General features: G+C 38.4%; 2 protein-coding genes across 6 annotated transcripts in view; both read right to left on the bottom strand.

Moving 5' to 3' along the window:
* Nucleotides 1–2363: 2363 nt before the first annotated feature.
* On the bottom strand, nucleotides 2364–13281 carry csnk2a1 (casein kinase 2, alpha 1 polypeptide). Its single transcript, XM_026926572.3, has 15 exons — nucleotides 13043–13281; nucleotides 11801–11898; nucleotides 11230–11308; nucleotides 10671–10799; nucleotides 9498–9609; nucleotides 9261–9362; nucleotides 8944–8994; nucleotides 8532–8591; nucleotides 8249–8332; nucleotides 7947–8057; nucleotides 7726–7827; nucleotides 6443–6543; nucleotides 6168–6316; nucleotides 3820–3909; nucleotides 2364–3502 (listed from the first exon to the last, which is right to left on the bottom strand). The coding sequence occupies exons 4-15, from the start codon at nucleotides 10769–10771 to the stop codon at nucleotides 3381–3383; spliced, it is 1185 nt and encodes a 394-aa protein (XP_026782373.1). The 5' UTR covers nucleotides 10772–10799; nucleotides 11230–11308; nucleotides 11801–11898; nucleotides 13043–13281; the 3' UTR covers nucleotides 2364–3380.
* A 3483-nt stretch (nucleotides 13282–16764) lies between these two features.
* Nucleotides 16765–18481, bottom strand: part of ptp4a3b (protein tyrosine phosphatase 4A3b) — a 28727-nt gene continuing 27010 nt past the window's right edge. For all 5 annotated transcript variants that reach the window (XM_026926604.3, XM_026926607.3, XM_026926606.3 and 2 more), the window contains exons 5-6: nucleotides 18065–18139; nucleotides 16765–17919 (exon numbers count right to left, since the gene is read on the bottom strand). In XM_026926604.3, the coding sequence (XP_026782405.1) occupies nucleotides 17802–17919; nucleotides 18065–18139 (193 nt within the window). In that variant the 3' untranslated portion in view covers nucleotides 16765–17801. The remainder of the gene's footprint in view (nucleotides 17920–18064; nucleotides 18140–18481) is intronic.

Genomic DNA, 18481 nt, shown 5'->3' on the forward strand with positions numbered 1-18481 from the left:
GAGGATCATTAGAGATTCCAGCCACCCAAGCCTTGGACTGCTCTCGCTGTTACCATCAGGTAGACAGTATCACAGCATCAGATGCTGCACCTGCAGGCTGTGGTACAGCTTCTTCTTGCAGGCCATCAGACTGTTGAATTCTATTCAGTAACACCTCCACAAGCACAACACTCTATCTTCCATGCACTGCATTTTAACATTTACATTTACACTGGACTCTGTAGAGTGCCCAGTGCGTGCCCTGTGGTACTACTAGACCCAGTGGCAGCCATAGACCAAATGTCTGTCATAAAGGAAAGACACACAGGGCTCCCTTGCCTAAACTGTGCTGGCATTCAGACTCAGCGCTGGCAAGAAGTTTCCAGGGAAAGCTGGTTATACTAACCAAAGAAAGTCCAGCAGCGCCTGTACTTTCTGAGAAGACTGAGGAAAGCACATCCCATCCCCTATCCTCACTATGTTCTACAAAGGGATTTTCGAGAGCATCCTGTGCAGCTGCATCACTGCCTGGTTTGGGAATTGCACCGTCTTGGATCACAAGACTCTTCAGCAGATAGTGAGGACAGCTGAGAAGATCCTAAGGGTCTCTCTTCCCTCCATCCCAGACACTTATACCTCACACTGCATCCGCAAAGCCACCAGCATATCACCATACATATCTTATACTCTCTACTAGGCTGCTACTTCTTATGTTTACACCTATTTCAGCAACTTATATTGTACTCTTTTTGCACTATTGTCACTGGATTCACCTTCTAATAGAACTGTGTACTGGTCAGCACTGCACTGGGACTTACTGTGCCCATTGTCTATCTCAGTAGTCATTGTACTGTCTTGTGCTGTCTGCACATTTGCACTTATGCACTTTATGTATAAATTTATATAGTCCCTTGTAGTTCTGTGATGTTCTGTGTTTGTCTTCTGTAGCATCTTGGTCCTGGAGGAATGTTGTTTCGATTCACTATTTACTAACTGGCTGTATATGGTTGAAATGACAAACTCCACTTGACCTGACTTGATGGATAGGCTGATATCAGACACTGACTGTCCTTGTACTATATGTGCAATATCTCCCACCATGTCACTTTTTGACTGCATACAATGTTTATTATTTTTACTTGCTTAGGGCACATTAATAAGCATGCACAATCTTTTGTCTGTATTCAACGTTTAAAGTTTGCTACTTTTTGTACTACGTAAGAGTTCATTTATCATTTTTGCACTATGTCTGGGTAGGAGTGTGCAACTGTAGCACAGGAATTTCAAAATAAATGAACAATTCTGCAACAAATTCTATAACTTGGCATGTGCAGGGCAAAACAGTTCATTGTCACACATCAAGAAGACAAAATCACAATGTTTTTTTTTTTTAAAAAACAGATTTAATAATGCATTTATGAATCACCATTTATCCTGCACTTTCCACTTACCCCATCTAATGACATACCTTGGCTCGTGTTATGCATTGCCATGCGATATAGTTGAAAGTATGCCTTTAATCTCAGTTGTTACGTCCACATTATCTCAGTTTCTCACAGATAAGTGCTAGCATAAGGTACCAACAGCTGGGTTTGTTAGCTAGTGCATTTTATGTAATATTTTCATGAGCGTAAAGCATATTTAAACACTAGCACGCATCTGTTAGTAAATGTAACATGCGACTACTTATACTGACCATCAGAGTATTATTAGCATAATCACAAATTTTCTTAATCCCACAATATTCTTACCACTATGCTCTATGGCACAGTGTGCAGGCAATGCTGTTTTTATTATGAGCATACATGGCAATTTTGGAGTGTTTCTAGCTACAAACCACAGAAACACAGCATGTGCACCTTTCCAGTGTAATTTTAACATGGTTAGTATTAGAACTGGCACAACTGAGGTGTGGTATAAATAGGCTTAAGAAGTGTTCCAACTTAACCAACCTATGCTACAAACGTTTTGATGTGCTTTAAAAACAGGTGTAATTTTTATTTCAAAAATTCATGTTTATCATAATAAAAGTCATGCTTATCATAATATGGGCTTGGTAAAAATCCTTGTACCCCATCTGCACCACTTTCTTTTCTGAACAATGTATCTTACATAAATGAGCTTAAAAATAGCACAAAGCTTTGAGATTTAATTTACAATACACAATGCTAGTTTAATAGATTTGAACTATCCACACTTAATACAGACAGTGGATGTTTTCAGTCTCTTCACACCTTTAACATAACAAGCACTTCACTAAGAAACAAGATCTGCCTGTCGAAGCAAACACTTTGGGGAAAATAGGAAACAGCTTAAAAACTTAACGGTTTGTCCTTTTCAGTCTCTTCAGTCAGCCATATCAGAGTAAAAACAACATGCATTGCTAAAGAGATATTTAGCCTCTTTTAATTGTTTTAATCATGGAGTTGAGAGACATTTCACTGGATAATTAATCAAGGAGAAAAAAAAAAACTTACAAAATTCTTCATGGTATTAAACAAATGTGTCAGAAGCTTCATTTAAAATAAAAATAAAAAAAGACAATTTCAGTTCTGTGAGTAACACACATTGGCATATTATTGAATCTGTGGTACTCGGCATTGGCCACTTGTCCTAAAAGTAACTACTGAGTATCTATTAAGTCCACAGCCAAATCCAATCAACCTGCTATCAAATCCCCAAGTAATCAATAAAGTAACATGTAACAATAGCATCTACATACTGATCAGTAAAATCTGTATACACACATTGACTGAATATACACCGCCAGTCATGTTTGTTTTAGCAGTTTTGATTGAATTTGGCTCCCAGTCCAAGAATGTAAAAGTCCACATGAACAGCACAACTGAAGCTCCAGCACGGTACAGCAGAACGGGTGCAACCATGAACCCAGCGAACACCGAACACGAGTCTGCATTCCGCTCAAGTTTGTAATCAAGTTTCACAGTGTAATAACACCCAGAGGTGAAGAAATAAAATGCTGTGTTGTCCCCACCCCACAAAAGCACAACCAAATGGGAACATGGTCAAAGAACTGGTATTCAAAAACAAGAATACTTGAGGGACATATAAAATAAATTTTATTTTCCTTCTTCAGTTCTACATGTGTATTTGTGTTTCGAGACAGCCACGGTGAGAAGAGAGAAAACGCACCCGCATGCCTATCTTAGCTTTCCCAGGCAGGTGCTAAAACATAATGTGAGTCCATATCCCTACAGAACGGAACTGAAGAGGAGAGGAAAAAGGGTAACTTTGTATTAGTTCTGTGTTACTTTTCAACATAATAACAACAAAAAGTTGATGGCTGTCACTGTCCACACTGCCAATAGAACAAATACAGGAGGGAGGGTAGGAAGGATAAGAGAAAGGGAGAGGAGAGAGAAAGAAAGAAAGAGAGGGGTTTAAGGTTGGGCTCCCGTGGCGGCGGGTACTTGTGTAGCCAGCGTGTTGGGGGCAGAGATGACAGGAGAGCCAGCTGCAATGCTGCCTATGGGCTGAGTGCTGGCTGCCATTGAGGTGATGCCTGCAGGAAAATGACAGAACTGTCACACGCATCGACGCTAATCTTGTCTCACAGTGGACTTGGAGCATTTCTATAGTTCACTGCAGTACTTGCTGACGCCAAACATAGTCAGGAAACCATCTGCCAACTTCATGATACTGACCAAGTTTGAATAGAAATGCACTGTTTGTGCCTTTAATATAAAAATGTGTTTTATTTATTCTGTTGCCATAAATTTACAAAGCATATGAAGGACATCTTGAAATTTCCAATACAGATTCTTTTCCCAAAACATTCTAATCAGCACTTCCAGAAATCCTGAATGCCAAGTATTTTACCTGCCATCATGCTAGAGGAGCTGACTGGAGTGGAGCTAGCAGCCATTCCAGTAGCAGTAGCTCCTCTACCCTGGTCCTTCACAATGGGGTCTGAAAAACACACACACACACACACACGTGTAAGACCCACAATTGTTGTAACGGTGAAAGAAAGAAAGATTATAATCCAGGAAGGGGAGAGAATTGGTGAGGATATTGTGAGTAATATTATATAAGTAGAGCCGCAAACAAAAATTTGAATAATTTGATTAAAATTACCAACAAAAAGCTAATAATTCAAAATAATATTAAAGACATTTGTATAAAATTGCACTGCCTGTAACTTTCATAGCCTTGTGTCAACACCTCAGTCTACTATAAATCTTTTTCGCATGGTACCATTAAAACGTATTTTCTTTTAGCAAGTCATTAAAAAAAAAAAAAAAAAAAAAAAAAAAAAAAGGCAACAGCATGGCCACCAAAGTTGCCACAAAATTCCAGAAAATGCATCAATATGAATTATCGTACAACAAGAAAATCCTAGCAGACAGAGAGGGGGGAAAAAAACAACCAAATTTTACCATAAAAACCCAAGCGAATGTCAATGACAGGACAGCTCCACACTAACAGTTTAAGTGACAAAGCATGTTGGCTGAACTGCAATCTGCAGAAATGTAAAGAGAGAAAGCAAATCTAAATGCTACACTGCTCTCTTTTATTTTATGATAAACAACAGCTAAAAATGCATCAGTGAGTGACATTTACCACACATGGTGCAAAATGGGACTGACGCATTCATTTATTCATCTTTAGTAACTGCTCTATCCTATAGTTTTAAATTACTAATTTGTTTATTTTTTTGGAAATACTAAATCTGTAAGCAGGTAGCTGCTGTGGATTTACATTAGCAGGAAATGATGTAGGAATCTGTGTATCCACAACATTTAAAGAAGAAAAATATTTAACAAGACCCCCAAATTCAGCAGAAAAATTAAAATGCCTTAATTAGCTTTTGCATGTGAAATACTTATTACACCAAGCACTGCCCTGTCCTGGTTTCACAATGACAGTTCAGACAAAAAAAAAAAAAAAAAAAAAAAAAAAAGCACCTCTTGCCATTTATTTCAATCAAAATGCATGAAACTTACACACCCACTATGATCCATTTTAAAAGTCAAACTTTTTGACAAAGTGTACTGTTACATAACTGTACATCAGGCAACAGTAGGCTGGGGCAAGGCTTCAGTCATGCATGTCAATTCTGAGCAAGATGTGGGAGAAGCGGCTCACATCATGAGCTGTTCAATCCAGAAGTAAATGCATACAGTGAGCCTGGTCTTGGCAAAGAAATTGCGTGCAGAGAAAACGCGCACACACCCACACAAAACACCTGAAGGAAGCAGTCTATGATCCTATCCTGATAAAAGGCCAACAGATAGCTATGATAAACTGCTAAAAAAAAATTCTTGCTAAAAATGTGCACTGTAGGGTATTATGAGTTAGCAAAAAGATAATGATAACCCAGACAGCACTGCAGTAATTCCACAACACTACAAAGGCCTGTGGTTCTGAACATTTTTTCTTTTATAAAGACGCCAACAATTTGGGACCAAAAGGGGGATTTTTTTTTTTTTTTTATTAATATTTATCTACAATGTTTACCAACTTGAAAAGCAAGGTTTATTTTTTAATTGTCATGTTGAAAGAACAGCAGCAACCACCAGATATTTTTGCTTATTAGCAGCTCTGTTTGAAAGTTTCCCAGTCAAAATGATTTCTGGCCACAATCAAGTCTTCAGGATCAATAAAGTACATCTGTTTGTCTATCTATCTCGCCTTGTGTTTGTCACTGCTAGACCATTTCCAAATTAGTGTCTGTCACCTTCACTGCCAGTCAATTTGAGGGACTGAGGTGTCTCCATGGTTATCACATGTTTGAGAAATTAAACAGACCACCCATTCAGGAGCAGTAGTGTGTTCACTACAGTATAGTTGCAGATTTCTGAGTTGCTTCTCAAGTGACAGACACTAATTTGGAATTGGTCTATAAGGCAGGCTAGCAGGCGGTACTTTACTTACACACTAAGCACTGGCTGGTCAGGACTTTCCTGTATTGGTGTTACTTTGAATTGCTTTCTCAAACCACCACAAAAATGAGCAACTAAGACTGCAAATTTCTCAAATTAGAAGGGACATGGTCATAATAATTATTTTTTACCTATTACTAGTGAAAGACAGTGTACAATTCAATTTGGGTAAAGTTTACAGGTTAGAGGACTTGGAGTGGTTCAGAAAAAAAAAGCCTGTGGTATTTAATTAGTTACTGCTCCATCGGAGGAGTGATTAAGTGATTAGTGCTGTGGGCTTACAGAAGTAGGGGTGATCCATGGCCTCGCGTGCAGTCAGGCGAGCCTGGTGGTCGTAACGCAGCAGCTTGTCCAGGAAGTCCAGAGCCTCAGTGCTCACAAGGTGCTGGTTCTCACTATGCACAAAGCGCTCCCATCGCTTACGTGAATGCCTGCTCACAAACACACAGCACTCATTAATGGAATACACAAACAGCACAAAACCACCATTATGCTTATTTTTGGAGCACAGAGAAACATATCTTTTTCTTTTCTTGTTTCCCCATGGTCACACTTACCTTCCCAAAATGTCATTAAAGCGTGGGTCCAGTTCAATGTTGTATTTGTCGATGTAATCATACAGGTCTTCTGTGCCTAGGACCTTTGCAATCCGTACAAGCTGTGTAAAGGAAAGTGTGAAAATTAAGCACGAGCAGTACATAAAAACAAGAAAGAATAGTGTAAGTCCGTGATATTTCACAGCCTCACCACCACAAAAACATAGCATTTGTTCTGAAACCTTGAGTATCAGCTGATAATGATGGAATATTTTTTTTTACTAACCAGCTTTAAAATAAATGATTGACAAATTAGCATACTCAAACTGCCATGACAAATCACAATATTACCAGACAGGAAGAATGCATATTTAGATGCAGAGTTGGACAAAAATTGATTAGCTAGCCCATCAGGCAACTGAGCCAAATGTGCTGCCTAGAACCAGTACCAGATTTGACTGCCTGGATATTTACTTCACTTAGCTTAGCTAACATACTGCAATAATGTATGGCAAGCTAGTTAGTTAGTTAAGTGGTTTTATACAGATTAAGGAAAACAACTAGGTATACGACTTCCTGGGGAGGGGACAACTCTATCCATAGTCCTTATTCTTCTAAAGAATTTTCTGAAGTAATGCCTCATAATCAAAAGTCAGCAAGTCACTGGCCAGTGGTTTGGCTCTGTGCTGTGGTGTTCTTTCCTCACATTATACATAACAGACATTATTCCAATCTAGCTAGCACGTTTTTTTTTTTTTTTTTTTTAAACCTGTGTGCCTGTAAATTTAACTATGATCCTGTTCATGACTATGGAAATATTGTCTGTCAGACACACACACACAGAAATGAATCCTCCAGTGGCAAGACTCAGGAGTAGTGTGTGCCATCATTACAGCATCAAGGCACATCACACCAGTGTGTTATGTTTAAACATTTTTTTTTCTTTGACTGATGACCGCTTTATCAGCAGCCAACTGAACCTACCTGTCTACCAATGCAACTAATAATATTCACATATTTACACAAAAACAAGGAAACAAAAAAATGTATAGCATGGAAACATCACATAACCTTCTTTGCTGTACTTTACATTACACTACACAAAAAGCAATTCTGCTATATTTCAGGCTAGATTTGATAGAGGATCAGAAAAATATTTTTCTTTTTTTTCCTATGATATCCAACCCAGCAATCTCTGCCGATATCCGCCTGATACTAATACCAGATATCAAATCAGTCCTATCTCTAACATTGAAACACAAATTTTCCTTCCTTTTTTTCGGTTTTAAGAACAGACGCACTACCTGGTCATAATTGTCATGTCCATGGAAAAAAGGTTCCTTCCTGAAGATCATACTGGCCAGCATGCAACCCAAACTCCACATGTCCAAACTATAGTCATACATCTAAAAATGATCAAAAAAACAAAATCAATTGCTTAAAATAATGATCAGGGAATGAATCCATTGTTACGCAAGGCATTTTAAAAAATGATATTTAACACAGGCACAAAAAGTTTCTTCACCTGGTAGTCAACAAGCAGCTCAGGACCTTTGAAGTACCTGGATGCGACTCGCACATTGTACTCCTGGTTTGGATGGTAAAACTCAGCCAAGCCCCAGTCTATCAGACGAAGCTTTATAAGACAATGAACAGTTATTTATTAAAGCATTAAGGACAATTATTTAAACAGCAATGTTATTTTGACAACACTGTCATCACTGCTTACGAGCCACTGTTCTGAAATAAACAGAAATTTATCAGGAGACGTTTTACAATATTGTGTATATTGAAAGCTAACCAAAAATGAGAATGGTATCGTCTTACCTTTCTGTGCTCATGGTCAATCATGACATTGTGTGGTTTGACATCCCTGTGCATAATTCCCATGCTGTGACAGTAGTCTAGAGCCTGGTGAAAATAAAGACATACAGACACAGCAGATGGCTTCAGTTAAAACCCAGGACAGCCATTAAAGCAGGTCCATTTCATTAAAATCCTCAGTAAAAACTGTTACCACTATTTTTGGGTTTCTGACTTAACTCAAAAATCTGAAAAATCTCAACATGCTGTCAGTACTTAAATATTTGGCTACAAAGAAATATCTTACCCTCAGGATTTCATACATGTAGAAGCGAATGTCATAATCCGATAATGTTTGATACAATTGCTGTATGAGACAGAAACAATTTCAACATTAGTCAAGGATCAATTACGGAGCGAGATTTAACTGCTTCAAGAAACTAAGGATATCTACAACAATTTTTATATTAACAAGTACACTCTATAAAATCAGTCTTCAAATGATGACGACAAAATCAACCAAAAGACCACAGAACTGTCTCAAATTAACTAAGGTGTCAGATTTTATTCAGGACTATTTCACTGATTCTTGCATGTTAGGACATAAGTAATAAATTGGGCATAACTGCCTCAACCTAAACCCTGATGAAATACTTCTACCAATGCACGTCAAACAATCACTAAATCTCTTTTTCCCCCTCCAGCTGCCATTATCTTACCTTGAAATCTGTGTTGTTTACATGCTCAAAAACAAGGGCTGGTGTCCGAGACTGTAGGAAACACGATTAGACAGATTTTAATGTGGTAAAATGTCTACATTCGCAGACACACTACAATATGAATAGTGACTATCCAAACTCAGGTGTCAGACATCATTTAAGCTAAGCTGAATTTAACCAGTTTGAGTTCAACTGCAAATACAAATGTCAACATAATGCACACACATTCCATTGAACACTGATTATTTTTGATCTGCCAGCAAAGAAATAATCCTTAGAGAGTATGAAACATGATACATCAGCACAGAAACACTCACCACAGGATCCTTGACTATGTCTAAAAGAGTTATGATATTGGGGCCTCCTCTCAGGTTCTCCAGAATTTTAATTTCTCGCTTGATTTTCTTCTTTTTCACAGGCTGTTTTAACACCACACAACACAAATACAATGTGACAAAGCTGCTGTCAGGTAATAATACATATTTCAACACTTATTCACAACTTGAATTTGAACATACTGAAGTAAACTCAACATGCAAACACAGGAAAATTACCTTCAGTATTTTCACCACGACTTTCTCATTGTTTGTAATGTTTATGGCTTCAAACACTTCACTGTACTTTCCTCGACCAAGCTTTCGCACAAGCTGGTAGTCATCCTGATTTCTGAAGCACAAAAGCACCAAAAAAACTGTTTAAGCGCAAAAAATATTACTCCAAAACAGCCAGAATTCAAGGATGTCTCCATATTTTTGAATATCTATCTATTCACGTCTTAAAATTTTGATTATTATATTAATCACACCACACATAATCAGCACAAATGTTATGAACGTTTTTGCTGTTTGCACAGCATCATTCCATGCTCACGGTGAATTAGCTGCATTTTGCTTGTTTTTCTGCATGCAATTTTGCAAAATGTTCTCAATTTAGGACAAAAGGCATAAGACCACCCTTATAAGCATATTGTGGCTGTCTATCTCACTAAAAATACATCAGCATGTGGTATTTTAACCCACCGTCATGCTAAGTATAAATGATTCAGTGCTGCCAAACAACGAGACTTCTGCCACTATGCCTTTATAAGCTGAGATGTTTCTTGTCCTGTCACATATCGATTTCTCTCTGTAGTTGAGCTATAAAAGATAACAGCAAACGGAGACCATCTGAGTTTGATTTAACTTTAAATACAACTGCGTGGCACAAAATCGCAAAGCAGGACCGATCGCTCACTCCATATGAAAACGGTGGTTTAGCCAGGAGGAAGCAACTTCACTCATCTGTATGCAGCCAACTGTTTGGCACTACGGTAAGAAGACGGTTAACTTAACTAGATAAAAAGGTTGCAAGTTAACTCATCACCTTGCAATAATGCTGTGAAATAGGCTTTTCCCTGCTCATAGTCTACCATTCTTAAAAAAAAATTGATAAACAATTTAACTGTAAAAAGGCAAAGGTTTAAAGAGAATAGGAATGGGGGTAAGAACATCAGCTGCGCAGCTGGGAGCTGCATGCCAACAGCAACAATCATGAAAAATTAACTTCAAAATTAAATACAATGGAAAGTTAAGACATAGCAAATATTCATATGTTCATTACTGGCCAAACAGGTTCCATTCAGCGTAATTAGAATACCACAGGCACAAAGTGCATTTTCATCATTCTATCTATAGGACATTTAAATATAAACCAGTTTTGATGCTTATTATGTGAAGACTTATACTCACCCCCACTCTACCACATGGGACTCATAATCCCAGTACTCTCTGGGTCTCTGTGTGTTTACATCAGGGTAAACTCGAGAGCGGCTTGAGACAGGACCGGACATATTCTAGTCGGGATATTCCCAGAAGCACCTGGGAAATGGGAAAAGAGGCAGATGCAGGACAGCTGCTGTGCAATGTCAACCAAAAAACTAGCAACAACCGTGGAAGTTGAATTAAGATGACTAGGTACAGCGCACTAGTATGGGAAATTCTTGACAATATAAAATTTGAGAGGACTGGATTTAATTAAGGTAGTAGATTGCATACTGCAGTGAACACAGAAACAATCTTATTAAATAATTTAATGAAAGAACCTGGGGAGCTTTAAATAGTGAATTCTACAAAATACCATCCAAAATCTAACATGGTTTAGGATATGCTTTATGAGAAACACAATATGAGACTCCCTTGTTTGCATTTTGCTTGCCCCTTCAGAGTGGATTAACTCTCTAAACAATGCAGGAAGCAAAATCACTCTTCGCAAAAGCTACTACTACACTCCTTTTGGTTTAAATATTACCTTGGAGGTTTCCTCCAAGCAGTAGATGAGAGGTGGAGCTGATGAAAGCAGATGTGATTGCTTTATGGAGGAGCATAAGCTGCAAGGAAATAAGCAATGATTTCAATAGTTAAAAAAAAAAACAATAGTCTATGAACAGCTTTTGAATTGTTTGTCAAATTAAAGATATGCTCTTTAAACCTCAAAGTTTTACAAACTCTGAGTTACCTAACCTACAACTATACCTTGAGCTGATTATATAAAGTCTACCACAGCTGTTCTGAAATTGATAATGTAGCCATGTGAAGGTTTGGTAAATGTTAGGGAAAATCCTAAGCCGTCCAAACAAAAAGGCACATTGTGTTTCAATACTATATAAAAGAAGCATGCAATGAGATCGAAATAAACTTTAGAATTCATATATATTTTTTAATATGGCTCCATCAACATCTTTATTAATGTCAACTTCACCACTTCAGCTAGATCACTTATCTAGTGCACTGTTAAGGCACATTTTCTTCTAAAGTTCTGCTGCTTCTAGTGAGGATTTCTTCAGGTTAATGGAAAGTTCATTACAGCAGAGTAGACTCACCTGGTTGCAGCTGCTATGAGAGGACATCCAGCATTTTATTCAGGAGGCACAGCACTCCAAAATGTCATTCCTCAAGGCTTTCTGAATACTGAAATGCCCTGCGCAACACAATCAGGTGTTAAGGAGCCTGGTTATTAACAAGTCAGAGATTTCACTCAGTGAAGGTTTACTGCGCCTCATTCACTAATGACTGCCACAGCACAGCTAGTTACCTCCAACTAACCCTGGAGCAGTTTTCACCAACATTTCACTAACATTCCCGTGGGTGGAATAAACTTTTATTTCTATTTACAGTCTCTATTCATTTCATAGCTGGGTATAATTTCGTCTTATGGTTAATACGCATTTAGTGAACTGAACTGCTGGACGTTTTCCCCATACAGGCCTAGCTGTGCAAATCTGCTAACCAGCCATGCTAGCTCTTAGGTTCAGAGCTGCACCTTGTTGCGTTTAAATTCATTACCTTTCTACTTAACACTAAAGGTTTCTTTAATAGAGCCAACAACCTACATGACTTAAAAAACGATTATAAAACGTAACCAGTCGTCTGAATACATAAATAGTTCAGGGCTGGAGGTCCGTAGATAGACAGTGGAGCGGGTATATAGCTAGCTAGCTAACACCAGCACTATGCTGGCGTTAACATTTGCCACGCCTAAAAGATATAGCCTGCTAGCTACCGTTCTATCCTAGTGCCTTGGCTTTACACTATGGGTTATCGACTTAACCTTAAAAAAAATGCTTCGTCTTTTAACAGCGTGTCAAACAAGGCGCTAGCCCGGCTGTAGCTAACAGATGAAATAGCTAGCGTTAGGTTAGTTATCTCTCGCTAGCTAGCGAGGCACGCCACATCAAAGCCGGGTGGGTGATGGAGGATAGTTAGCAAGCAAGCGGCAAATATTATATTAAAAGACCACACTGGGTTATAAAAAAGACTCTTATAATAAATACCCAAATACACGTTTAATTATCAATCCAGTCAGACGGACACAGACCAAGAAACAATGCTGCTCAGCGCGTTAGAAGGACAGCAATAAACAACACTAAAGCTACTAAAGAGGGTCAGCTAGTAAGCTAAGCTAGATAACTTTGCCACCGATAATTAGCAGGATTTCAAGCTCTCGGCAAGTACAGATGTCGGATTTTTCAAAATGCGATAGATTACAAGGCTGTGTATATTTTAGGATGGGGAAATAGGGCAATTTACGGATCATTACATTCAAAAATGTTGTGTTATATTACCTCTCTGGGTCTCCTAGTGGAAAATATGGCGGATCCAGCAAATCTAGAAATCGACGCTAGTAGTAGCAGCAGCAGTCACGCTAGCTATAGCTAGACACAGAGAGGAGCGCCTCGGGGGGGACACTTCCGGTGTGGAGCACAGCGCCGGTTACAGTCCGGGATCCTACAACGCCAGTCCCACTTACTGTTTCTTACATTCATTTGTCTATCGATATTTCCCACCACAGTACATGCTCACAGCTGAAGTGATGATCATATGAAAATATACTGCTGTACGTGTGTACTTGGGTTAAATTTGTTGGGACAGTGTGTTACTCACTTCTCATGAAGGCCAGAAAACATCTGCCAAAATTGCATTTTGTTGTCATCCTATCCGACTTGTGTGCAAGCTGATCTCCATCCGCTGAAGGCTGCTCTAATTAGATCTTTCTATTTCTGATACTGGTGAGATTTACATTCATCATCATCACTAACCGCTTTATCCTGGTCAGGGTTGCACTGGATCCAAAGCCCTTCCCGGGAGCACTGGACCAAAGACAGGAGAATTCACCCCCAGATCAGTCACCAGTCCATTGCAGGGCCTACACACACCTGTTCACACACTCACTCACAGGCATTTTAGCATAACCAGTCTGCTTATCTGAATGTTTCAGACATCGGAGGAAACCAGAGAACCTGGAGGAAACCCACACAAACATGGGGAGAACATGCAAAACCCTGCACAGACTGTAGCCCAAACTCAGCATCGAACAGCGGATCCTGGAGCTGTGCGGCAGCAGAGCTACCCACTGCTCCACTATGCCCCAGAGAAATTTAAATATACGTCTACTGCTGATGGGTCCTGTGTAAATTGTTCTTGTAGGTAGTTTTTACATTCTTTACATTCATCTTTGGTAACCTCTTTATCCTGGTCAGGAACACGGTGGATCTGGAGTCTATCCCGAAAACACACCCAGGATGGGACTTCAGTCCGTCGCAGGGCACCATGCACGCACATTCACACGCCTGGGGCAATTTAGAGTAGCCAGTCCACCTATGTGCATGTTTGTGGACAGTAAGAGAAACCCCACTGGTGGGCAGCCACCAGACATGGAGAGAACATGTGAAACCCCACACAGACAGTAACTCGAGCTCAGGACTGACCCAGGGACCCCGGAGCTGTGAGCCAGCAATGCTACCTACTGCACCACTCTAGTTTTCTTTACAGTTTTGGTAATTATGGTTAATTGTCCTCGACACATCAAAATGTTTCTCAGACAATTTCTGTGGTAATTTCTTGCTTTTCAGTGACAGTACTGAATGACTATAAAGAGTACAGACTGTTAGCTATGTACGGTCATCCCAGTGTACTATAGATTTTTTTTAAAAATATGCATGCCCCTCCCATTTTAGGGAACCAAAGGTTATTTGACAAATGGCAGCTCACCCAAACTGGACAGCTGAAGACTGGAAAAAGACCCGGTGATTTTTTTTCCTAATCTTCAACTGTCCAGTTTGGGTGAGTCTATGGCCATGATAGCCTCAGATCCTTGATATTGGCTGACAGGAGTGGAACCTTCTCAAGTGTGCAGCCACCTCAAGGTTCAATGTTTTGTGCATGCTGAGATGCTTTTCTGCTCACCACAGTTGTAAGGAGTGATTATATGAGGTACTATATCCTTCCTGGCAGCTTAAACCAATCTGGCCATTTTCCTCTGACCTCTCTTGTCAACGAGGCATTTCCACCCACACAAAAGTCATACACAGGATGCTCTTTGTTTTTCACACCATTCTGTGTAAACTTTAGAGACTGTTCTCTGTGAAAATCCCAGGAGATCAGTGGTTTCTGAAATACTCAAACCAGCCCGTCTGGTACCATTATCCATGCCATGATCAAAGTCACTAAGGTCACATTTTTTCTTTATTCTGATGTTTGATGTGAACATTAACTGAAGCTCTTGACCTGTATCTGCATGAATTTTTGCATTGTGTTGCTGCCACTTGATTGGCTAATCAGATAACTGCATGAATGTGCAGGTGCACAGGTGTTCCTATTAAAGTGGACATTCTATGCTTTGTCATAGTACCAAATGTGCCTGTATATAGCATGTAAACATATTTCCTCCATTCCAAATACGTATAGCATGCAAAGTGCATGTCTGCTATAATTCCTTTTAACATTTAATTCAGTTAAATTTTTGTTATTTTTGATGTAGGTATGAACATAACTGCTGTGCTACAACCTTTTCTAGGATCTTGGAGATAAAGATAAAATATTGGCCTATAGTTGGACAGATGACAGGGGTTGAGGTCAGTTTTTTTAATCAAGGGTTTGATAGCTGATAAGTTTAAAAGATTTAGGTGCATAGCCAGTGCTAAGGGAAGAACGGATTATTTTAGAAGAGGTTGATGTTATATTATTATCTACAGGGTTAGTTATAAAACTGTCTGGTTTTAAATTAATAGTCTGAATTTTTTGCCTAATATTTTCAAGTTTACCACTGAAAAAATTCATGAAGTCATCACTGCTATAATACGATTGTGTGCATGTTTCTATTATGCTCTTATTCCTAGTTACTTTTGCTACAGTATTAAATAAGAATCTAGGATTATTTTTATTATCTTCAATTAGCGTGGAGAGATACATTGATCTTTTAGCATTAAGAGCTTTTCTATAGTTCAGGAGGCTCTCCTTCCATGCTGTTTGAAATACTACCAATTTAGTTTGACGCCACTTATGTTCTAATTTTCAAGTGGTCTGTTTTAAGGTGTGTGTGATCCTTATACCAGGGTGCTAGTTTTTCTCTCTAATTATTTTTCTTTTAAGTGGAGCTACCTTATCTAGAGTGTAGTGTAACATTGACTCTAAGCATTCAGTTGCCTGATTAAGGTCTGTGGGGTCAGATGGTGATCCAGTCATAGTTGATAACTCTGGGAGATTATTGATAAAACTCTGTGCAGTTGCTGACGTGAATGTACGTTTGACGTTATAGCATGGCAAGGTGCATATATTATTATTAAGACACATTTTAAATGAGATGATCTGAGATAGCTTCAGACTGAAAATTTGACTATATTTTAATCAGTGTTAGTGTTAGGTCAAGAGTGTGACAACCATTATGAAAGGGTCCTATTACATTCTGATTAACCCCTACTGAATCTAGAGTGGACACAACCGCTGTTCTCAGAGGGTCTTCTGGGTTATCAAAATGAATATTAAAGTCTCCAACAATTAATGCTTTGTCTAAAGAAACAACCAGGTTAGTGATGAAATCCACAAATTCACAAAGGAATTCAGAATATGGCCCTGGGCATCTGTAAATAATAATTAGTGGAATCGTCTGGGTAGACTTATTTTTTGTGGTTACATATGTTATATTAGTATAAAGAACTTCGAATATGTTGAATTTATGACTAGGTTTATGTGTGACACCTAGATTATCATTATAAATAACCGCGACACCTCCTTCTCTGCCAGTTAGATGGGGCTGATGTATATAACTGTATCCAAGAGGACTAGCTTCATTTAATGCTACACACTCATTTGGTTTCCACATTTCTGTTAAACACAGTACATTAAACTCCTGATCAGTAATAGTTTCATTAACAATAAGCGCTTTAGATGTAAGAGATCTAATATTTAACAGTCCTTACTTCAGATCATATCATTTATGTTAATGTTAACATTTATCCACATAGAAGGCCCAAAATCAAGACCCAAAAACATTAACAAACAGAATAAATCACATTTTTAAAAAATTACTTTATTACTTCAATGTCACTGATTGTGAATAAAATTAGATGTGCTTCTGACATAGAAGACAGAAAAATGTATTAATTCATAATTCTTATGTTCCAGAACCTGAATCATGTTTCAGTACCTGGATCATTCAGCCCCAAAAGGGGCTTTATCCTATTACACATTTCTGGATTTATTTGCTTCCTATTTCCATGGTAATGTATATAACTGTATCCAAGAGTTGAAAAGACACTTGCAGTACATTACCATTACATTTAAAAAAAAAAAACAAAAAAAAAACACGGGAGGTCACAAGCAGGGTTGAAATGGAGCTTTTAACTGTTTGCCAACCAGCTTGTTGTAAATCTTGCCTAATTTTAACAAAGGTGTGCTAATGAAAACTACCCAGTAAAGTGTGCTTCTTACCATCTATTCATCCCACTCTCATACACAGTCCTAGTTGTGCAGTGTTCTAATCCCAGAGTAGTTCATATCACAATGTAAAATATATAAGAAATCATTCTCTGCCAAACCCATTTGTGATTTTCAGAAAAATAGGACTAGAAAGCCAAGCCTTGAAATAAAATTACATAAAAGAAAGGGAAAGAGAAAAGCTGTGCCTTAGTTAAAACTGTACAAGATTAATAAGACATAAACAAGCAATTTTGGTAGCAATCTTCCATAAGTTCATTCATGTTTGCCCTACCAAAGGGAGCAGAAGATTATCTTTGGAGTGTGTGCTGCAGACTTGTCTTGCTGGTTGTTTATATACTGCACGTATTGTGTGTGTGTGTGCTTTTGTGTAAATATACATGTAACACCATTTGTGAGGATCAAGACAAATATAAAGAGGCTTGTCTTTCACAGCCCTGAGTTCACAAAGCCCTTACACTTACGGGTCTCACATAGATTAAGGAGGGGTCAAGTCCTCCCAAATAGTAGAAGTTAAACAATCCAAATGCGCTGGGTTTGTGGCATTAGTCCTGTTCCATCCACAAAATATTCATTAATTCTTTCAGTGGCAGATGGGCTGAGACTTGCTCACATGAGGCAGCACTTGTTCTTGTGGTTGTGTGGGTCTTTAAAGCGCAGTCTCTGCTTAGGCCTATACTTCTCTAGATAGGTCAGCTGCTTGCTGTTAATGGCACCCCGACGTTTTCTATTAAAAAACAGGCATCAATCCAAAAACAATCAATATTTCATTATTTAAATAATTATGTATTGTATTTTAGACTGGTAATATTATAAAATGTACTTCTAAGGTAATTTACAAATGTGTCATAGAATGTCTGATGTGCACTCACTGTCTGATGAATTGAATGGCATCTTCATACTTCATTCCACTCTCTATCAGCGCCAGGGCCACCAGAACTGGAGCTCTGAAACACAGAAATGCATCACAAAAAGCCTCATGTCCTGCTAAAGAGACACAAAATAATTCATGGTAAAAGACTGCATCTCTTTCACCTACAGGGGATATAAAAATTCTACACACACTTGTAAAAATGGCAGGTTTCTGTTAAGTAAAAGAAAGACACTAAGATAAATCATGTCAGCTATTTTACCACCTTTAATGTGAATTGCAAAGTATAAAAATAAAGTGAAAAACAATCAGAAAAAAGAAAAATAAAAAACTTACAACCTAGCTGCATAAATCCCTAAACTAATACTTTGTTGAAGCACCTTTTGATTTTATTACACCACTCAGCTGTGTAAGGCAG

The sequence above is a fragment of the Pangasianodon hypophthalmus genome, chromosome 1 (assembly GCF_027358585.1).
Source record: "Pangasianodon hypophthalmus isolate fPanHyp1 chromosome 1, fPanHyp1.pri, whole genome shotgun sequence".
NCBI lineage: Eukaryota > Metazoa > Chordata > Actinopteri > Siluriformes > Pangasiidae > Pangasianodon > Pangasianodon hypophthalmus.

Bases quoted from the DNA above. Each gene is read 5' to 3' on its own strand.
- csnk2a1 (XM_026926572.3), bottom strand. From the start codon at position 10,771: ATGTCCGGTCCTGTCTCAAGCCGCTCTCGAGTTTACCCTGATGTAAAC. The intron at 9,610-10,670 runs GTGAGTATAAGT...TTTGTGCTTCAG, and splicing joins TCCCATGTGGTAGAGTGGGG to AAATCAGGATGACTACCAGC. The intron at 3,910-6,167 runs GTAAGCCCACAG...TGTGTTTTTCAG, and splicing joins CATGGATCACCCCTACTTCT to ACCCCATTGTGAAGGACCAG.